We start from the raw sequence: 23,833 nt of genomic DNA on the forward strand, positions 1-23,833 counted from the left end.
AGTTTACAATCCATGCCTTGCTCACCAACAAATGAAACCCTTTCTAAGAGTGATTCCAAATACAGTGGCAACAAAAGGAGAGAGAGAGAGGAGAGAGGAGAGAGAGGAGAGAGAGGAGAGAGAGGAGAGAGAGGAGAGAGAGGAGAGAGAGGAGAGAGAGGAGAGAGAGGAGAGAGAGGAGAGAGAGAAGAGAGAGAAGAGAGAGAAGAGAGAGAAGAGAGAGAGAGAGAGAGAGAGAGAGAGAGAGAGAGAGAGAGAGAGAGAGAGAGAGAGAGAATGAATTTTAAATGTGGCTTCTCATTGACCAAACTTTGTGCTCTTTAACAGTGATGAAAGTCATGAAACTGATACAAATGAAGGGGGTCTTGCACTGCAATGATCCCAAATCCTCAATTATATATGTACACACTCTGAGTGTGTCTGGGCATACAACGGTCACAAACAACTGGCGAACCCAATGTAGGCAGAGCCAAAATTTAAGCTAAAACTGCAATGATAGAGCCACAAGAATCTATTACTGTACAAATAGTTTATTGACAACCAGCTACTGGTGACTATCACCACAGACAGCTCCCTCAAATGGTAGGGCACACTTGGCCCACATCACAGTCCATGGGCAAAGCACTATGGGTGAATTGGTCAGTAACATTTGCACGCTTTACCACCATTACCACTTCTACTATATGTAGTAAGAAAAAGGAAACAAGTGTCAATGAGATTCATTCTTACACCAACCACCTAGGTGAGACAGTATTTAGATTTAATTCTCCTGGAGATGTCAGTACATCCACATGAGAAACTGCCTCTGGGCCCAGCCCTACTCACCAAACATGAAGGTCAGATGCAACATCCTAATCTGAGGGCACTCAATCTTGAGATCTGGCACCTGAACTTTTAGAGATCTTTTATCTAAATTGTCAAGAATAGTATGTGACAATTCTGAAAGAGGCCATCAAGCCAACTACTCAGGCACATTACAGGCCAAATAAAGGAGGGTTTTTTGTTACTAGCCCACCTTCGGCAAGCAGCCTCTAGAAGCACTGATGCAAGTCACTGTATGTTACTAAGGACAGTTAGCTTACTGTTCAATAAGGGTATATTTATCTGCTGTAGCAGCTTACATACAAAATAGACAGCACCAGTCAATTCGTAAAACACCAGGCAATAAAGCTTTCAAAGAATAGGTAACTACCCTTCTCTGGTACTAACATACGGTTTTGACTCTGCTCATGGACCCACCCCTTATTGAGCCACTGCACTCTTGTCCAATGCAGTACCTTTCATGGAAGATGGCTTACCTCACTGCAGTCACTTTTCTTTGTAGAGTTGGTGAACTATCAGCTTTGAAAGAAAATGGAAGAACCTTTTATTCCTGTCCACGGAGATGATGTTATACTTGGAACAAATCTTTGTTTTTTGCCTAATGTTGTCTCCACGTTCCATATTAAACAAACCATTGACTTGCCAATCATTTTTTCACAACCTCAAAAACTTTAAATATCAAAAAAACACAAGAGAACAAACATTTTGAGAAATACTAAACAACTTTTGTAGCTTTTGAATAGCCTCACTTAGAGGAGTATTTTGATGTCCCCCATTGCTCGATGGATAGCTAAGTGTATTCAAGTCTGTTAATCTAAAGCAAAATGTACACTCCATGAAGTGCTAAGAGCACACTGCACTTACAAAAAAATGGATTTCTTCAACAACATACGTTAAGCAGACATATGAATGTCAGTAACATGGCCTACCATTCACAATTTTGCAAAGAATAATTTCATAGGTATTCCTGACTGAAAAAAAGCCAAATTAGGCAAACTTGTCTTAAAACTTTGCTCCAAACATCTTTTGGAGAAGCAGTTCGCAAACCACCACTTTAGGGTAAAGGCCACCAGTTTTCAGACTGGACAGAGTATGTGATCGAAAACAACAAGCACATACTGCACACAGAAAATGTTACTTACCTGTCATAAATGCCTTGCAGGTTGTAGGGCTGTAGATGTATTTGCACCCTGCTTCCTAACCAGATACAAGCTCAGAGTGTCAATTGGAGCAAAAATTATTCCTACCACCAATTTTATTGTTGTTAGTTTCTGAGGGGTCTTCATCCCTCTCTCTCTTTCTGCAGGCAGCACAGCAGCCACCTCCAAGTTATAAGGTGGAAAAAATAATCTGAAGACTTGGCCACACAAAGAAGTATTTAATAGCGTACTCTTGAAGGATCTGGTGTAACCAGACTCACCCATCTACAAGTCCCTAACAAAGCAAGTAGGACTTTCTGGGTCCAATCAGTAGATGGCAGAATACACACAATATGTGAATCTTGCAGAGATTTATGATGTAAAACCTATTTTTAAAGGTAACTAAAATTGTGCTTTTAAAACATGCAAGTACTGGGATAATTACAACATATTTACAGAAAATCAAAAAAGGGCAGGGTAAGACCACGGGAAAATATTTTTTTACAAATTAAAAAAAAAACACACCAGTACAACATTTTACTCTGGCCTAGAATAAAGATTTAAGTCTGTACACAGAGTTGGGCTGAGCAAAGAGAAAATAAAACAGTAGAAAAGGAGAAGGGGGGTTTAACGAAGTGGAGAATGGATAAGAGTTAGCAGTAATAGCTAGAGATTATTGATCTGATAGTGCTGAGCCTGACTGACAACGTCTGTTTAACAGCGAGCCATTAGTCATGTTGTATGGGTCTTTAATAAGGAAGCTTTCATGATGTATCACAAAAAAACTATGTAAGTAGTAGTTCAGAAAGTGTGGAGGTATGTACCAGATTTTCCTAGCCCAGAGCAAGACTGAGTTGTAGTGCTCTGTTTTTAATTCAACTGGCTTAGATGATTGTCTTAGATGATACTAAGGGTCTTGGCTAAGTGAGTATTGTCGTTGAGTATGGACATTCTGACAAAGCTGTGTGTCATCAGTGAACTGATGCTATATCCTGCCCGATTTCTCCATGTTGTCTCCAAGAGGTTCTGAGTAAAATAATTAAATTGGGTTTGAGCCACTATAGATATTTGAGAAACTCACTAAGATCCAGACCTCGTTGAAAAGTGTTCCTCAGAGTAATCCAAGGTGAACTGTACAGTAAGTATGAGGAAAGCTTGTGCTATAATGTTAATGCATTTTGTGAGGGTTCTGGTGACCAGTATATACATGTTCGTAACAATACCAGTTGCTAGCTCAAGGAGAACAAGTAAATCCAAACTGCCAGAGTCAAGGACACACAGTACAGTATCTATCAAGTAGAGGGATACAGTCTGCATTTTACAAAGGTATGAACACTAACTGGAATTAATTCAGTATTTTTTGTGTGTGTTGCCTAGATTGAAAAGTGACAGATCTTTCAATTATCTTTCTAACGAAAATCCATTTCATAAACACTGGTCAAAATGGCAGAACTGTGCATGGATCACAACAGAGATAGTGTGGGTCTGAAACAGCCAATAAAATCACATTTGCATGAAATGAAATACAGCAGTTAATTATAGGATTTTATGAATAAATTTGAGAGGAAATGAAAATCTATTCACTGGCTTATAGGCATGAATGAATCTGTCCAACACAAGCTATCTCTCCAAAACTCTCTATTAAAAAATTCAATAGGCCACTTCAACAAAATACTTACAGTTATACATTATCTCTAATCCTTTGATCTGAGAAAGGAAAAAAGTCTCTGGATGCAATAAAGAAAATTCATACTGAAGCAAAAAAAATGGCTGGTATAGGAAGATCCATGCTAGAAGTCACTATACATTTCATGTTATTGTAGGCAAGTACACTATGGTGTCCTTTATAGCAAGATTCCTCTGTTTTGGGAACAATTCCTAAGCCACTGTGAGAGATTGCAGAGAAAGTTTAAAATGTATTTTCCCAAGTTTTAATTAATTTATCATCAGAAACAAAATGATTATTTAATTTTGATTTGCAAGGAATACACATCTTTCTATCTCAATGCGGAGCAGAAATCCCGTAATTAAAATCAATAAAATGTATTTTAGCATTCTGATATTTCCAAAGTATTCTAAATATTGAATGTCAAACTATGTAATGATTGGAGATTTTCCATCAAAACAGCAAGGGAAAACATTTGTGAGGAAATAAGTGTTCCAAACATAACCTCCAGTTTATACACGTTAATCCACTTGGGCACACTTTAACTATCTGAGAAATCACTCACAGATTAAAATAACAAACTGAACAAAACTATGCAATTAATGGAGTGGTCCAGAATCTCACCAGCCATCACCAAAGTTAACATTGACTTGCCAGAAAAATGTATAATAGAAAAACAGCCTTTACCCTCATTTAACACCACATAAAATAGACTATTTTCATTGCTGTTTGCTTTATGTGCCAAAGACAGAAAGTTACTTAAAACCATGTGTTCTAATCTGCCCTAAATTTTAAAGTGGCTTCAGTAATCCAGCTGGCATTGTGCTACCATATCAGAACTTTGAACTGAGGTTTGGAGGCAAATAGTCAGAGTTCAAGTTAATACAAGTGTTGCAGTATATAAAACTCCTACGCTGGTACCATTCACCTTTTAGACTAGGATTTGGTGTGGGTTTCCAATCTGTGGTATGAGAACAGAGCGAGTGCCGGGCAACAGGCCGTTACTTTGAACATTAGTTAAGGAGATGGAAGATCCTTTTGAAAGCCTGGGCACACTGTGGGAACTTTTAACATACCTTGAGGCTAGGTTCCCAAATGCTGAAGCTCAAGGTAGGTTTAGTGGCTTCCTTAAGCTATTGTTCTACCTTACTTTAATACTGCCTCATTTATAAAGGGGACTGGCATGTATGAAGGGAATATGTAAGACTACATAGTATGTAATAGATAGAAAATGTGTATTTCTTTTTCTATTGACTTTGTGTTCAACAAAAACTGAAATAAAAAAAAAACAATGTGTAAAAATTCAATATAATTGTGTTCTATGATATCTACCCGCTACGTATGGGAAAGTTCATAATAAACAAATAGACAGATGGCTAATGGCAGAGAGAAGATGATTTCAAATTAATATGTGCATATTTCAATCAAAAGGGAAAACAGAACAGATACATTGGGCATTGATGAAATGGATTGTGCAATAAAATGATGGCTATGTGAATATGCAGTTGTGTTTTATAAGAATGAATACATAAGAAACTAAACAATAGGTTATCAGTTTAATGAAGATGGAGGTTTGTATCTTGGACACTTTAGAATTTACGAATAAGGTGTTGTAACAAAACATAGTGGTATTTATTTGTATCTAAATAAATGTTTAATATGGATTACAAGAGCGTAGGTCAGTCCCAAAATTACTGTCTATGAATAATGGTAAGTAATAACAAATATTTAATTGTGGTGAAACTTCTTTTGATGGTTAGTTCCAGAAGTGGTAGGAATATGATTTAATGTCTTGCATGTGCAAACCTCTATGGTAGCTGTAAAAAACATTTTAATCACAGGGTACATAAAAGCACAGCTTAGACAATGTTCAACAGTTTATCACCATATCGCCCAAGTGATAATTCCAGTTATTTGTAAGTCCTTTCCAAACAACACCTGGACAGATGCTTCATTGTGCTTCTGCATGCAAAAGTAGAGTAGGAGTGGAACAATTAAGCATGAATTATATAAACTGGAGTTGGCATGTCCATGCCCTCCAGTGAATTAATAAATGCAAGTGGACTTGTTATCATACATTAAGAGCTGTGTCTAGCAAAGGAAGCAATAAACTGATCTGGAGATATACATCAACAATCATAAAACAAGCGCAGCTAAAGTATTATACCAGATTTTACAACCTTGGATATATTGGTGACATAGTCCATTTCTTCTTCAGGGCTGAGTCCAGCAGGATATTCCAACCGAATATTTTCAGCAGTATCATATATACTCTGGTAATATCTAAAAGCAAAGGTAAATGTAGCATTAGCCTAGGTTTAACATTGTACTGCCTTACTGTGGGATTCCCAGCTTAATAAAGATGATGACTGAAGGACTTAAATCTAAGAAAGATCTAATGCCGAAGAACCACTAACTATTCCAGCATATTGCGAAATGGCACAAAAGGTCTTCTAGCAGAAACGTTATTTTATCTGATCTTGTAAATAAACAGTTTTACATGCCTTGTTGGAGCTTACAGGATTACTAGTTTGCATATCAACCAATGCAGCTACAACAAGCACCTATCCTCAGCCATAGAATCCAGCTAGTTACTACTGGCATGTTTTAGCCCAACATTTCTAAAGCACAAAATTATATAATGAAAAACAAAAATTCATTTTTTTCTAATCAACAATCAAGACCTAGTCAAAGAAAATCGAACACAGAACTGAATAATCAAATAAAAGGTCTCTCTGAACATTTAGCTTGCAAAGTTTAACTTTAACCGTTTTCCACTTCATTACATCAAAGTTGAGGAATGACCCATTGTAGGAAGTTGGCTCTGTATGCACTATTTCAAAGTAAGGAATAGTATGCACAGAGTCCAAGGGTTCCCCTTAGAGGTAAGATAGTGGCAAAAAGAGATAATACTAATGCTCTATTTTGTGGTAGTGTGGTCGAGCAGTAGGCTTATCAAAGGAGTAGTGTTAAGCATTTGTTGTACATACACACAGGAAATAAATGAGGAACACACACTCAGAGACAAATCCAGCCAATAGGTTTTGTTATAGAAAAATATCTTTTCTTAGTTTATTTTAAGAACCACAGGTTCAAATTCTACATGTAATATCTCATTTGAAAGGTATTGCAGGTAAGTACTTTAGGAACTTTGAATAATTACAGTAGCATATATACTTTTCACATAAAACACAAATAGCTGTTTTAAAAGTGGACACAGTGCAATTTTCACAGTTCCTGGGGGAGGTAAGTTATTGTTAGTTTTAGCAGGTAAGTAAATTACTTACAAGTCTCAGGTTTGGGTCCAAGGTAGCCCACCGTTGGGGGTTCAGAGCAACCCCAAAGTTACCACACCAGCAGCTCAGGGCCGGTCAGGTGCAGAGGTCAAAGAGGTGCCCAAAACACATAGGCTTCAATGGAGAGAAGGGGGTGCCCCGGTTCCGGTCTGCCAGCAGGTAAGTACCCGCGTCTTCGGAGGGCAGACCAGGGGGGTTTTGTAGGGCACCGGGGGGGGGACACAAGTTAGCACAGAAAGTACACCCTCAGCAGCACGGGGGCGGCCGGGGGAAGTGTGCAAACATGCGTCGGGTTTTCAATGAGAGACCAAGGGATCTCATCAGCGGTGCAGGCAGGCAAGGGGGGGGGGGGGGGCTCCTCGGGGTAGCCACCACCTGGGCAAGGGAGAGGGCCTCCTGGGGGTCACTCCTGCACAGAAGTTCCGTTCCTTCAGGTGCTGGGGGCTGCAGGTGCAGCGTCTTTTCCAGCCGTCGGGACTTTAGGTTCAGGCAGTCGCGGTCAGGGGGAGCCTCGGGATTCCCTCTGCAGGCGTCGCTGTGGGGGCTCAGGGGGGACAACTTTGGTTACTCACAGTCTCTGAGTCGCCGGAGGGTCCTCCCTGAGGTGTTGGTTCTCCACCAGTCGAGTCGGGGTCGCAGGGTGCAGTGTTGCAAGTCTCACGCTTCTTGCGGGGAGTTGCAGGGGTCTTTAAATCTGCTCCTTCGAAACAAAGTTGCAGTCTTTTGGAGCAGGGCCGCTGTCCTCGGGAGTTTCTGGTCTTTCTTGAAGCAGGGCAGTCCTCTGAGGATTCAGAGGTCGCTGGTCCTTGGGAAAGCGTCGCTGGAGCAGGTTTCTTTGGAAGGCAGGAGACAGGCCGGTAGGTCTGGGGCCAAAGCAGTTGGTGTCTTCTTTTCTTCCTCTGCAGGGGTCTTTTAGCTCAGCAGTCCTCTTCTTCTTGTAAGTTGCAGGAATCTAAATTCTTAGGTTCAGGGAAGCCCTTAAATACTAAATTTAAGGGCGTGTTTAGGTCTGGGGGGTTAGTAGCCAATGGCTACTAGCCCTGAGGGTGGGTACACCCTCTTTGTGCCTCCTCCCAAGGGGAGGGGGTCACATTCCTATCCCTATTGGGGGAATCCTCCTTCTACAAGATGGAGGATTTCTAAAAGTCAGAGTCACCTCAGCTCAGGACACCTTAGGGGCTGTCCTGACTGGCCAGTGACGCCTCCTTGTTTTTCTCATTATCTCTCCTGGACTTGCCGCCAAAAGTGGGGGCTGGGTCCAGGGGGCGGGCATCTCCACTAGCTGGAGTGCCCTGGGGCATTGTAACACGAAGCTTGAGCCTTTGAAGCTCACTGCTAGGTGTTACAGTTCCTGCAGGGGGGAGGTGTGAAGCACCTCCACCCAGAGCAGGCTTTGTTTCTGTCCTCAGAGAGCACAAAGGCTCTCACCGCATGAGGTCAGAAACTCGTCTCTCAGCAGCAGGCTGGCACAGACCAGTCAGTCCCCCACTGAACAATTGGGTAAAATACAGGGGGCATCTCTAAGATGCACTCTGTGTGCATTTTTTAATAAATCCAACACTGGCATCAGTGTGGGTTTATTATTCTGAGAAGTTTGATACTAAACTTCCCAGTATTCAGTGTAGCCATTATGGAGCTGTGGAGTTCGTTTTTGACAGACTCCCAGACCATATACTCTTATGGCTACCCTGCACTTACAATGTCTAAGGTTTTGCTTAGACACTGTAGGGGCATATTGCTCATGCACATATGCCCTCACCTGTGGTATAGTGCACCCTGCCTTAGGGCTGTAAAGCCTGCTAGAGGGGTGACTTACCTATGCCACAGGCAGTGTGAGGTTGGCATGGCACCCTGAGGGGAGTGCCATGTCGACTTACTCGTTTTGTCCTCACTAGCACACACAAGTTGACAAGTAGTGTGTCTGTGCTGAGTGAGGGGTCCCCAGGGTGGCATAAGATATGCTGCAGCCCTTAGAGACCTTCCCTGGCATCAGGGCCCTTGGTACCAGGGGTACCAGTTACAAGGGACTTACCTGGGTGCCAGGGTTGTGCCAATTGTGGAGACAATGGTACATTTTAGGTGAAAGAACACTGGTGCTGGGGCCTGGTTAGCAGGGTCCCAGCACACTTCTCAGTCAAGTCAGCATCAGTATCAGGCAAAAAGTGGGGGGTAACTGCAACAGGGAGCCATTTCTTTACACCCATCTACTATATTCTGTTTTAATATCAATACATTCCCACAGTGAAAAAGGAAAACATGCTTACTTAAAATCCTTGTTCTCCCCAATAGGAATCATCTTTGAATTCATATAAAATCTCCCATCTTCACGGTAAACCCAAACACTATTGAAGTATAATCAAATAAATCCCTTCTTGTATCCCTCTGTCAAAATGAACTGAAATGTGAACACTGCTACATAATCAGAAAAGTAGTGCATCTGGTCTCCTTAAAGTAAAAAATCCTTTTGATTTACCAAATTTTCAAATGCTCCATTTTTCAACTTTGTATTTTTTTAATGACATCCAAAAGAGGGCTTTTCAGAAACACATATTTTTTTTCATGAAATATACTATAACTGCATGCTATTAAGCATGTTTTTATAGCGATCATTTTAAAAATAAGATAGGCATTTCTATAAGACAAAATATATATTCCACATGGAAAAACCCAAGAGAGAGTGCCTTGTTTCATGGGAAACAAGGCATTAAATAGCTCAAAAAGCCTTGTTTAGATTTTTTTCTTGCTGTTTATTACAGAGACGTAATCACTCCTGTACTCGTTGGGTCCACAAAGTTGTGTATAAAGTTTAAACTATGCACGTCATTGCCAGACAGATCTACCAGAAAAGACCACACTCAACAATTGTCATTTATTGATCATGATGGGCAAATCACAGGCCAATACAGATTCATCATCATCCTAAATTTATATACGAGTAGGCCACTACTAAAAACAAAAAGGGCTCTACAGTTAAAAAGCAAACCAGTGCATATCTACATTTGTCAAGCCATAATACCTCGTACTCTGTATTTTAAATGAGTGAACTAAGCTAATATAAGGAATGCATTCGACATTGTAATCTAATTTGCAATTTGGGTAATGCTGTAATTTGCAAATGCAGATGGCGCAAGTAAATTATTACATAAAAAAATATTTAAACTATATATAACAGACCGCTTTATAGCATTCAATTCTGGTTTTTAGTTGCATTGTAGTTCTGAACGGCTTCTATTCAGAGAGTGCATAAAGACAGTACCTATTCTGAAAGGCACTCTGGTGATCAGTGAGCACTACTCCGGGGATGTTTCGGGCTTTAAGAAAGCGCTGGAAGGAAGAAGGTGGGAGTGGCTGAGACTGGTCAACTTCCTGAAGGGTTACATTTGTATTCTGACTGGCATTCAACAGGGTCTGCACCAGAGTCTCCACCTGAAAATATGTAAAATACCATGATAGTTTTACTTTCAAATAAAGTACAATAACCGTGTAACTCATATGCATAACTGTCTGAATAAACTGTTAAAGGAAAGCGGTGGAAATCACTGACAGGTTAGGAAAACAGGCATGAATAAATTCTGCGTTAGATATAGCACACATTTATCAATGTCAAGACGCAAATATATCATAGAACAACTTTTCCCCTAGGTCACTGGAAGTTGAAGCAAAGCTCTTTTTATACAGTTTGCTCCCACTTTTTTCAGAGACTGAAGTGCGGAGGGTGCAATCTTACCTGCGCTGGTCCCAGGCTGCAGCCATACTAAGCAAGAAGATTGGCACAGCAGTGGGTAATGCTTAAAACTACAGTCAAGTTTGCCAACCGTATTCTCCGTTATGCTTGTGTGTGCGGGTAAAGCAGATGTCATACAGGGAAGATGAACAGTAGTAAGAGGTGGCTGTCAGAAGCTGGGTGTAACAATTAGGCAATATTACATTTAAATTGGTGGGAGCACAACAGGTGGAAGAAGGACAGAGCAAGGCAAGTACACAAAAAATAACAATTGTTTAAATGGCTGGAAAAAGTTGTGCTGGGTGGAAGGAAGGCACAGGGTCAGGAGAATAAATTAATAAAAGTAAAAAGGATGCACTTGGAAAGGGTGGCCTGAAGGACTAGTACGTTTTAAGCAAAGTCAGAGCGAGGTGGGTGAAAGAAGGGAGGTACAAGAAAGGTCAGCTATGTGTGATTTGTGGACGTCGAAGTAACATGAAGCAGAAAGGAGGTATTTAATGCCATGCTGACAGTACATGAGGTTGAAGCTAAAAGAAGTAGTGGGGACAACGGGGTGAAGGGCAGTAGTAAAAGAATCCAAGTAACTTGCAAGCAGAAGATGGTGACATAGGCCTTTCGGTGAACATGGGTGCAGGAGACATTTTGTTAAGGAAACTGACATTTAAAAGAAGAGGTCAAGTAAGAATTGCAACAGGGGGATCAGGTTTTTTTTTTTTTTATATGCCTTCCTTTTCTATAAGCACTCCTTTTAATACCCAGTACTTAATAACACCAATTGTCCAATCTCAAAAAGTCTACCCTTTTTTGGGGACCTTTGAATTCTGGAAACCAGTTTTTTCATATCATAAATAGAAGCCTACTAGTACAACAATGATAACAAAACACATGGATAGCAACAACTGTTCTCTCCAAAAGTGGGTCAACACAAGGGCATTAGAGGAGCAGATGCATGGGTTGGACCACAAGAGTGCCCTGTTATTTTATAAAAATAAGTAAAACTGCAGGATATAACTATTTTCTGAGTGTTCAGTATGTGTTAAGACAACAAACCGTAGCCCTCTTGTCAGCAATTACACACTTGGAAGCGTTATATTTATCTCTGTTGTTGATGACGTCATTAACAATATTTTCAGTGTGAAATTGTTTTAAAAGTACTAAATAAAGTGTCATGGTCAGAAGCAACTAGCTTCAAAGTAATTCACATGGCATTCTAGAAGTTCTTTATTTGTGTGACGTTAATGCCATAAGCCTTAAAATTATATATCAAGATTGGATCATCTTTATATTTAGGTATATCTAAGTCAAGGATGGTGGGGACGCAGTTTCAAGGAATAAATGTCTCCGGTATACTCGATTTCATTTTTTTCACCAACCACATCTTTCTCCTCCTTGAATAAGTAAAATGTGCAGTGGTGTAAATACTCGCTGTCCTAAGTAGAAGGAGCTCACCACAATCAAAATGTCCCCATATGGTATGGGATTAGTTCAGGAGTATTGAAGCAAGGTAACACAAATCCTTAAAGATATTTCTCGGAAACAAATAGGGTTAGCCGCTTTGACTTCTCTGCCAGTTCCCATGATCCAGGAGATATTAACATACCCCCCAGTTTCCCAACCTGTCCTTGGTTCTAGCAAAAAGAAGCATGGCTATGGCTTGGAAAGCCACAGTGACACCCAGTGTGAAGCCAAAAGTGAAAGATGTCAACAATTGGGTAAGTGCCTAAAAAGCCACAAGTATAAACATATTCACACAAATAGGCAGAGGATCAGCACATAATGCGTAGGATGCATTTTAGGTTGCTCTGGATAGAATGTGAGAGGTATCCATTGTGATAGGGTACCATGAAGAGGAAACAAACAGATGGATTTAACATTTATGATGTGCTGACATGTAAAGGAAATCTGGTGAAAAAGCACTGATACTGACACCTTGCCATAACCATAATTATGACATGTTTAGATAGCAAGCTATAAAATTGTTAACACTTACAAATGGGAAAATTATTGACTAAGTGTTTGGATGGCTAAATATTATCTGACTAACACAGGAACACATTGTCTTGAAATACTGATCTTGGAACGAGAACATACTAATTCAAGGATATAATTGACTTTGCATTTTTCATCGCTTTTAAAAAATATATATTTTTATTGGCTTTATACAAACAGCATATCAATCACATGGCGCAAGGAACAGCAAGAGATTCACTTTTACATTTGAGATTGGAACACACATTAGGTATCCATCAGTGGTACATCAAAACAGTGTGAAATACACCAGCTGATTATTGGCGGAGGAGTGCGATCACAGTCTAGGAGTGTCCTCAGGCCCTAGAATGGCCCATACAATTATCCTAAGTTTACAAATGGTCTGGTGGCAGCAAAACCATTTTTAATTGTTATGGATTTAATGTTTGTTTTGAAACATACAGCACTCATATCATAGGTACAAAAAGAGAGCAAACGTCGGGCATACCTATTGAATTAATCTCAGCCACTAGTAATTACTCAGGCCGCATTCTGATCCATCCTTATTTTGCACACCATCATACTTCAGTTTGGGCCCAACCAGATGCAATTCAGTCTATACCCTGCTCCAATGAGAACAGTACAGCTCGCACTGCCATTCCCTCCCTGAACTAGCACACAAGCAACTTAGGACTTATTTTGCTCTTATTACAGGCCTTCATCCAGGTATAGTTGGTTCCAGTTGCACAGAACCCATGTCTCATCAGCCAGGTATAGCCTGCCTAGCCCTAACTAGGGTTCTGGGTTGCTTGTGTTCCTGTTCAGGAAGGACCTGGTCTGGCTGTTCAGGCTTGAGTGCTCCAATTGGGGCAGGGTCGAGACTGATATGCACAGAGCTTGGTCTAAACTTGAAGTGGCATGGGATGTGGTCAGAGAAATTTTCAGTGGCTGAGATTAACTCAAGCTTTCTATCCATCACTTTTTTGCATACTTTAGTATGGGAACAGATGCAGCATTACCCATGGCTCGTGTAAAGCAGCGGGTGCTTTGCACAGTCATTCCCAATGCTGCTTTTTAATATTAACGCATGGCAATGGACTTAAAGTGAAGTTAAAAGGGCTCAAATTTCAAAACAAAAGTCACACGAAGACTTTGTCCACAGAGATCGCAAGAGGTAAAGATGAAATTATGAAGATGTATAAATCAAATTCCACTGCGGACCGTAGTACTTTTTTGGCACTGATACAAAAATGTAAGGTTGACCTTTGGTGGTATGGTTCAAGTAGGTGAAAGCAACGGGGTATTGTGCGACAGTGCGCTAGATGTTCTTTGCAGTGAACTGAATGTCACCACCACACCTGAAATTAGTAATGCATGGAGCTATTCAGGATACACACACACACATATATATATATATATATATATATATATATATATATATATATATATATATATATATATATATATATATATCCAAGCAGCCGCTTACTACCTTTCATTGATAACAGTTTATTATTTCATATGTCAGTTTACTAGTTGAAGGCAGGGGCAATGATAATATACCAAACATAATTGTGCTGCCTCCGTCATATGTCTTAGACCCACTTTGTGAACCCAGGACCTGGTCACTGCAAATGATCTGTTCTCTATGCCTCTTACATCACTCTGACATGGAGGTTGAAATCATCACAAATAAGTGTTCTTTCCTTGTAGACGTGCCAGGCCCAATCTCAATATTATGGATGAGGCCAAACTCTTCTGCCTATTAACAGATTCACATTGGTACACAAAAAACAGTAATCTACATGTCTCAGATTGGTAAATGCTTACAACTGCTAACCACTGTGACGTGGACATGTGCAGTTTAATGTTCATTCCCCCTCGTTTTGGACTGCAAAGGATGTGTGAAAACCTACAAGGTGGGAGGGGTATAGGGTAACAAGGGCGAGACTTGGACACAAGCTGGATAAGTGTGAAGTCTTTTTCCACATTATTTGGGGATGAATATAGTTGGAACGTGTAAGGAAATGCCTCCTTGGCATGGTTACCCCCTGACTTTTTGCCTTTGCTGATGCTATGTTTTGAATTGAAAGTGTGCTGAGGCCTGCTAACCAGGCCCCAGCACCAGTGTTCTTTCCCTAACCTGTACTTTTGATTCCACAATTGGCACACCCTGGCATCCAGATAAGTCCCTTGTAACTGGTACCTCTGGTACCAAGGGCCCTGATGCCAGGGAAGGTCTCTAAGGGCTGCAGCATGTATTATGCCACCCTAAGAGACCCCTCACTCAGCACAGACACACTGCTTACCAGCTTGTGTGTGCTAGTAAGAACAAAATGAGTAAGTCGACATGGCACTCCCCTCAGGGTGCCATGCCAGCCTCTCACTGCCTATGCAGTATAGGTAAGACACCCCTCTAGCAGGCCTTACAGCCCTAAGGCAGGGTGCACTATACCATAGGTGAGGGTACCAGTGCATGAGCACTGTGCCCCTACAGTGTCTAAGCAAAACCTTAGACATTGTAAGTGCAGGGTAGCCATAAGAGTATATGGTCTGGGAGTCTGTTTTACACGAACTCCACAGCACCATAATGGCTACACTGAAAACTGGGAAGTTTGGTATCAAACTTCTCAGCACAATAAATGCACACTGATGCCAGTGTACATTTTATTGTAAAATACACCACAGAGGGCACCTTAGAGGTGCCCCCTGAAACTTAACCGACTATCTGTGTAGGCTGACTGGTTCCAGCAGCCTGCCACACTAGAGACATGTTGCTGGCCCCATGAGGAGAGTGCCTTTGTCACTCTGAGGCCAGTAACAAAGCCTGCACTGGGTGGAGATGCTAACACCTCCCCCAGGCAGGAGCTGTAACACCTGGCGGTGAGCCTCAAAGGCTCACCCCTTTGTCACAGCCCAGCAGGGCACTCCAGCTTAGTGGAGTTGCCCGCCCCCTCCGGCCACGGCCCCCACTTTTGGCGGCAAGGCTGGAGGGAACAAAGAAAGCAACAAGGAGGAGTCACTGGCCAGTCAGGACAGCCCCTAAGGTGTCCTGAGCTGAGGTGACTAACTTTTAGAAATCCTCCATCTTGCAGATGGAGGATTCCCCCAATAGGATTAGGGATGTGACCCCCTCCCCTTGGGAGGAGGCACAAAGAGGGTGTACCCACCCTCAGGGCTAGTAGCCATTGGCTACTAACCCCCCAGACCTAAACAAGCCCTTAAATTTAGTATTTAAGGGCTCTCCCTGAACCTAGAAATTAGATTCCTGCAACAACAAGAAGAAGGACTGCCTAGCTGAAAACCCCTGCAGAGGAAGACCGGAAGACAACAACTGCCTTGGCTCCAGAAACTCACCGGCCTGTCTCCTGCCTTCCAAAGAACTCTGCTCCAGCGACGCCTTCCAAAGGGACCAGCGACCTCTGAATCCTCTGAGGACTGCCCTGCTTCGACGACGACAAGAAACTCCCGAGGACAGCGGACCTGCTCCAAAAAGACTGCAACTTTATCCAAAGGAGCAGCTTTAAAGACCCCTGCAATCTCCCCGCAAGAAGCGTGAGACTTGCAACACTGCACCCGGCGACCCCGACTCGGCTGGTGGAGAACCAACACCTCAGGGAGGACCCCCGGACTACTCTACGACTGTGAGTACCAAAACCTGTCCCCCCTGAGCCCCTACAGCGCCGCCTGCAGAGGGAATCCCGAGGCTTCCCCTGACCGCGACTCTCTGAAACCTAAGTCCCGACGCCTGGAAAAGACCCTGCACCCGCAGCCCCCAGGACCTGAAGGACCGGACTTTCACTGCAGAAGTGACCCCCAGGAGTCCCTCTCCCTTGCCCAAGTGGAGGTTTCCCCGAGGAAGCCCCCCCTTGCCTGCCTGCAGCGCTGAAGAGATCCCTTGATCTCTCATTGACTTCCATTGCGAACCCGACGCTTGTTCTAACACTGCACCCGGCCGCCCCCGCGCCGCTGAGGGTGAAATTTCTGTGTGGGCTTGTGTGTCCCCCGGTGCCCTACAAAACCCCCCTGGTCTGCCCTCCGAAGACGCGGGTACTTACCTGCTGGCAGACTGGAACCGGGGCACCCCCTTCTCTCCATTGAAGCCTATGCGTTTTGGGCACCACTTTGAACTCTGCACCTGACCGGCCCTGAGCTGCTGGTGTGGTAACTTTGGGGTTGCTCTGAACCCCCAACGGTGGGCTACCTTGGACCAAGAACTGAACCCTGTAAGTGTCTTACTTACCTGGTAAAACTAACAAAAACTTACCTCCCCCAGGAACTGTGAAAATTGCACTGTGTCCACTTTTGAAATAGCTATTTGTGAATAACTTGAAAAGTATACATGCAATTGAAATGATTCAAAGTTCCTAATGTACTTACCTGCAATACCTTTCAAACAAGATATTACATGTTAAATTTGAACCTGTGGTTCTTAAAATAAACTAAGAAAAGATATTTTTCTATACAAAACCTATTGGCTGGATTTGTCTCTGAGTGTGTGTACCTCATTTATTGTCTATGTGTATGTACAACAAATGCTTAACACTACTCCTTGGATAAGCCTACTGCTCGACCACACTACCACAAAATAGAGCATTAGTATTATCTCTTTTTACCACTATTTTACCTCTAAGGGGAACCCTTGGACTCTGTGCATGCTATTCCTTACTTTGAAATAGCACATACAGAGCCAACTTCCTACAGAACGCCTTCAGTTTTTACGCGTTTCTGATGTTAACAGGGACTGAATTAACAAAGTTTTGGTGAACTATCAAAATTTGATCCCTACGTTTTGAGGTAGGTGCGAGGCTTCCACTCCTGGAGAATATATCAGTGTGATGCAAGAATATATGTGTATTGGTCACCTAAATTTTACAGCTAGTGGAAATTTTAGATCCCAGTGGTTTTGGGACTGGTATGAGGATGTCCCCGTTTATTCAAACTTTTCTTGTGCAGAAGCCCCCTGTCCGAAAACAAAATCCCCCCCTCTTTCAGCCAGAAGGGCTGCCTAACCACTTTTAGAGTTCACCAGATGCCACTGCACGGCATTATGATTCACATACAAAGAGAAGGCACAATATAAAGTTTTTTGTCCTATACTTACATCCTTGTATGGAAACATGAATTGCCCAGAAGAGCTACGCATCTCCTGGGGCTTCACGGTTTTATCCCTGATGATCAATTAGAAAACACTCTTTACCAGGACACTTTGGTGAGAGATTTGACATGGCTGAAGAAAATCTCCTTTTCTGTATGGTCACCTTTAATTTTTCGCGTTTTGAGGTACGCTATATTGTTCCTGGCTTTACACCCTGCTATACATGTAGAACATTACTATTGCCATGTCCTTACAGTAACAAGACCCAAACACTTATTTTCACAGTGTCAGGCCTAGTTGACCAGTACAGGAAACAGAGTAAGACTATAACAAATATTAAACAACCATTTTTAGAAATTATTAAAATTCCAATGCAATGGTGAAGTCAGACTTTAAATAAACATTAAGGACAAGTAACTTTGGAAAGTTACTTATTTCCTGTCTGAAGGTCATGGAGGCTAATTTGTTTTAATTCTTGTGTATCTTCAGTCTGGTTGCTGAAGGACCCTGATTTCGTCATAACATCTGTGTCTGGCTCAAACTGGATTTCAGTGTTAGATGTGGGATATAAGGAAATGCCTCCTTGGCATGGTTACCCCCTGACTTTTTGCCTTTGCTGATGCTAAGTTTTGATTTGAAAGTGTGCGGAGGCCTGCTAACCAGGCCCCAGCACCAGTGTTCTTTCCCTAACCTGTACTTTTGTTTTCACAATTGGCACACCCTGTCACCCAGGTAAGTACCCCTGGTACCAAGGGCCCTGATGCCAGGGAAGGTCTCTAAGGGCTGCAGCATGTCTTATGCCACCCTGGAGACCCCTCACTCAGCACAGACACTGCTTGTCAGCTTGTGTGTGCTGGTGAGGACAAAACGAGTAAGTCGACATGGCACTCCCCTCAGGGTGCCATGCCAACCTCACACTGCCTATGCAGTATAGATAAGTCACCCCTCTAGCAGGCCTTACAGCCCTAAGGCAGGGTGCACTATACCATAGGTGAGGGCACAAGTGCATGTGCCCCTACAGTGTCTAAGCAAAACCTTAGACATTGTAAGTGCAGGGTAGCCATAAGAGTATATGGTCTGGGAGTCTGTCATGCACGGACTCCACAGCACCATAATGGCTACACTGAAAACTGGGAAGTTTGGTATCAAACTTCTCAGCACAATAAATGCACACTGATTCCAGTGTACATTTTATTGTAACATACACCACATAGGGCACCTTAGAGGTGCCCCCTGAAACCTTAACCAACTACCCGTGTAGGCTGACTGGTTTTAGCAGCCTGCCACACTCGAGACATGTTGCTGGCCACATGGGTAGAGTGCCTTTGTCACTCTGTGGCTAGTAACAAAGCCTGTACTGGGTGGAGGTGCTTCACACCTCCCCCTGCAGGAACTGTAACACCTGGCAGTGAGCCTCAAAGGCTCACCCCCTTTGTTACAGCACCACAGGGCACTCCAGCTAGTGGAGTTGCCCGCCCCCTCCGGCCACGGCCCCACTTTTGGCGGCAAGGCCAGAGGAGATAATGAGAATAACACGGAGGAGTCACTGACCAGTCAGGACAGCCCCTAAGGTGTCCTGAGCTGAGGTGACTGACTTTTAGAAATCCTCCATCTTGCAGATGGAGGATTCCCCCAATAGGGATAGGATTGTGACCCCCTCCCCTTGGGAGGAGGCACAAAGAGGGTGTACCCACCCTCCGGGCTAGTAGCCATTGGCTACTAACCCCCCAGACCTAAACACGCCCTTAAATTTAGTATATAAGGGCTCCCCAGAACCTAGGAACTCAGATTCCTGCAACCTAAGAAGAAGAGGACTGCTAAGCTGAAAAACCCTGCAGAGAAGACAGAGACACTAACTGCTTTGGCCCCAGCTCTACCGGCCTGTCTCCCCCCCTTCTGAAGACACTGCTCCAGCGACGCTTTCCCCAGGGACCAGCGACCTCTGAATCCTCAGAGGCCTGCCCTGCTCTAGAAGGACCAAGAAACTCCAGAGGACAGCGGCTCTGTTCACCCAAGACTGCAACTTTGTTACAAAGGAGCAACTTTAAACAACCTGCGTTTCCCGCCGGAAGCGTGAGACTTGCTACTCTGCACCCGACGCCCCCGGCTCGACTTGTGGAGAAACAACACTTCAGGGAGGACTCCCCGGCGACTACGAGACCGTGAGTAGCCAGAGTTGCCCCCCCTGAGCCCCCACAGCGACACCTGCAGAGGGAATCCCGAGGCTCCCCCTGACCGCGACTGCCTGACTCCCAGATCCAGACGCCTGGAAAAGACTCTGCACCCGCAGCCCCCAGGACCTGAAAGATCGGAACTCCAGTGCAGGAGTGACCCCCAGGAGGCCCTCTCCCTGGCCCAGGTGGTGGCTACCCCGAGGAGCCCCCCCCCCCTTGCCTGCATCACCGAAGAGACCCCTTGGTCTCCCATTGATTTTCATTGGAAACCCGACGTGTGTTTGCACACTTCCCCCGGCCGCCCCCGTACTGCTGAGGGTGTACTTTCTGTGCTAACTTGTGTCCCCCCCGGTGCCCTACAAAACCCCCCTGGTCTGCCCTCCGAAGACGCGGGTACTTACCTGCTGGCAGACTGGAACTGGGGCACCCCCTTCTCCATTGAAGCCTATGCGTTTTGGGCACCACTTTGAACTCTGCACCTGACCGGCCCTGAGCTGCTGGTGTGGTAACTTTGGGGTTGCTCTGAACCCCCAACGGTGGGCTACCTTGGACCCAAACTTGAACCCCATAGGTGGTTTACTTACCTGCAAAAACTAACTAACTCTTACTCCCCCCAGGAACTGTTGAAAATTGCACGGTCTAGTTTTAAAATAGCTATATGTGATTTATTTGAAGACTGTGTATGCTATTTTGATTATTCAAAGTTCCTAAAGAACCTACCTGCAGTACCTTTCATTTAAAGTATTACATGTAGAATTTGAACCTGTGGTTCTTAAAATAAACTAAGAAAATATATTTTTCTATACAAAAACCTATTGGCCTGGAATTGTCTGAGTGTGTGTTCCTCATTTATTGCTTGTGTATGTACAACAAATGCTTAACACTACTCCTTTGATAAGCCTACTGCTCGACCACACTACCACAAAATAGAGCATTAGTATTATCTCTTTTTGCCACTATCTTACCTCTAAGGGGAACCCTTGGACTCTGTGCATACTATTCCTTACTTTGGTAGTGAGCAAATTCATATGCTGCTTAGTTGATTTTGAAAGAGGCTTTGACCATGTTGATCAGTGTACTCAGACGAAACTCCAAGCGTATGGTTATCCCTCTCTACTGTTGCGTAGCATTCATTCATGGATGGCAGCACATGGGTGAGAGACAAATTGGGACAAAATTCTCAACTGTCTGACAAATCAATAAAGTTTTAAAAAAATAGGTACATCTTTGCACCCCTTATGTACCGTCCACATAATGGTAGAATAAAATCTCCCCTTGGGCAGCAATTAACCACACTACAGGATCTCACCCACACATCAGTTAAACCAACCCTCAAGCAAGCCTCACAACTCAATATCTACAATCAAAATCAGTACCACATAAGCATGAAAGATGCATAAAGCTCTAATGGCGTGTTTACAGACTACTCCAGTTTTTAAATCATTCACATTTAATACACATTAATAATTGTGTGGTAATCCTTCTATACAATAAAAACACTTAACATTATAAGGATTCAAGTAGTAAGACCTGACCAAGATCCCATAATATGGCGCAACATAAAAATAAGAGATAAAGCAGGAAATACGCATGCTCCAAAATGGAAACAACATTGTGACAACGCAGATTTAGGAAAAGGGCCACCATTATCTAGAAAGGCAAAACAAAGTGCTAATGGGGCAGTTAACTGCTTTTGTTATTTTTTTCAAGCCATGTCTACGCCACAATAATGTTAGATATTAGCTTATGAAATACAATGTGTTGATCCACCATAAAAGTGAAAATACACCATGCAATTTGGTAGCAGGGGTCTCAGCACAGTTGAGATTGAACCAATCATATTACCTCTGCCGAAATAGTATCATTCTTTAGAGAGATGGGATCTGTATGCAACCAGAGGATGGATGCATTTTCCAAAGCAACCTGAAAATTAAAAACAAAGACTCAATTTTCCAATAGGTTATATTTACAGGACAATCTACCCTCATCACACATCGTTGCCATTTTGTAAGAGGTTGCTTTTTACTGTGACAATGAAAAACAAGTACACAGCCAGCGACATGTGACTGTATTCCAATTTCGGATATCCCTCCCCTCCTAAAGTCCATGAAAGCAACACCTAACACATTATATATCACAACAATCTAGCAAAACACAAAGAATACTATTTTCCAAACATTAAACTAAGTGCATAAAATCTATGCAAATGTGAGGTGAAAAATTAGTGTCCAGAGAGAAGAAATCGAGAATGTCTAGAAAAACTGTATTACAGATCAGCATGAAATTTAATTGCAAACTAGGAATAGTCATAACATTGTGCCTATGAATGCATCTTGCGCTACTGCATGTAATATTTATTTGCTTTTTTGATGCAATAGCTTTCTAAGTTCTACTGCTGGGAAACTGTTAGGAATTTACCTAGACTTGCAAAAGAGACTGCACACAAATACCTACCTGGCTGAGCTCCAAGAAGGAGTGAATGTTATTCAGTCCAATTGGGAATTTGCCCTTTTGCATGTCGTACACCATCCGTGAGCTACCAATGTAATCAAAGGTTTCCTAAAAAGAACAACAATAATCACACATATCAACCAGGCACTGTGGCACTTGCCCACAATCAAGATAAATATGCACAACCAATCTGTCTGGGACAAGAAATACTGCTGACCGACCACTCACCGGATCCAACCTAGATGGCATCATGAACAATTGCCCTTTAACAGTGTTAACAGCATTGGCAAAGCCAATAGGGCTCGCCTACGCAAGAGCTATTGGCTTTGCCAATGTGTTTTAGCCATGTTGTACATCAGTATGGCTGCTGTTTAGCATGGCTAAAAGTTAGTGGCTTAGAGGAGAGTGATGTGGAAGGCCATAGAGTGGAATGGCGCAGTGTTGTAGAGCGGAGTGGCAGAGAGTGTTGTGTATTGAAGTGGCATAGTGTGGAGTTGCATAGAGTGGAATACAGTGGAGGGGCACAAAATAGAGTGGACTGGTGTGGAGTATTGCAGAGTATAGTGATGTTAAGTGCAGCGGCACTGAGTGAAGCGGCATAGAATTCAGCGGCGTGCAATGTAGCATCGTAGAATACAGTAGTGTAGATTAGACTGTGCGTTGCAGAGAGTAGTGGCACAGAACAGAGTGGCAAAGGGCATAGTGGCAGACAGCAGAGTGGGCAGTGGTGTAGAGTGGTGCAGAATAAAGTGACAGAGTGCACTGGCGTAGTTGAATGATGTAGAAGGCAGTCGCGCAGAGAAGAGCTGAATAGCATAGAGTGCAGTGGTGCAGAGTGCAAAGTGCAAAGTAGAGTTGAAGGCATAGAATGCAGTGGAGAAGCACTGAGTGGTGTGGAGTATAGTGCCATAGAGTGCAGTGCTGCAAAGTGCACTGGCCTGGAGTGCAGCATATAGGGGCACAGAGTGCAGTGGCGTAGAGTGCACTGGCACAGAATGTAATAGTGCAGAGGAGAGTGGCGTAGAGTGCAGTGGTGGAGAACACAGTGTTGCAGAGTAGAGTGTCAGAGTGCAGTGGTGGAGAACACAGTGTTGCAGAGAAGAGTGTCAGAGTGCAGTGGTGGAGAACACAGTGTTGCAGAGAAGAGTGTCAGAGTGCAGTGGTGGAGAACACAGTGGTGCAGAGAAGAGTGTCAGAGTGCAGTGGTGGAGAACACAGTGGTGCAGAGTACAGTGGTGCAGAGTACAGTGGTGCAGAGTACAGTGGTGCAGAGTACAGTGGTGCAGAGTACAGTGGTGCAGAGTACAGTGGTGCAGAGTGTAATGGCATAAAATATAGTGGCGCAGAGTGGAGTAGAGTGGCATGGAGCAGATTATTTTAGAGTAAAGTGAAGTGGCGTAGAGAGAAGTGGTATGGGGTATCGTGCAGTTGCCTAGAGTGGCATAGAGTGTAATGGCAGAGTAAAGTGGTGCAGAGTGCAGTGGCACAGAAAGCA

General features: G+C 43.1%; 1 protein-coding gene across 2 annotated transcripts in view; it reads right to left on the reverse strand.

Moving 5' to 3' along the window:
• NCSTN (nicastrin) overlaps nt 1–23,833 on the reverse strand; it is a 184,300-nt gene that overhangs the window by 82,481 nt on the left and 77,986 nt on the right. For both annotated transcript variants that reach the window (XM_069217917.1, XM_069217916.1), the window contains exons 9-12: nt 22,342–22,446; nt 21,733–21,810; nt 10,180–10,349; nt 5,808–5,910 (exon numbers count right to left, since the gene is read on the reverse strand). In XM_069217917.1, the coding sequence (XP_069074018.1) occupies nt 5,808–5,910; nt 10,180–10,349; nt 21,733–21,810; nt 22,342–22,446 (456 nt within the window). The remainder of the gene's footprint in view (nt 1–5,807; nt 5,911–10,179; nt 10,350–21,732; nt 21,811–22,341; nt 22,447–23,833) is intronic.

This window comes from Pleurodeles waltl, chromosome 12 (genome assembly GCF_031143425.1).
Source record: "Pleurodeles waltl isolate 20211129_DDA chromosome 12, aPleWal1.hap1.20221129, whole genome shotgun sequence".
In the NCBI taxonomy this organism is placed as follows: Eukaryota; Metazoa; Chordata; class Amphibia; order Caudata; family Salamandridae; genus Pleurodeles; species Pleurodeles waltl.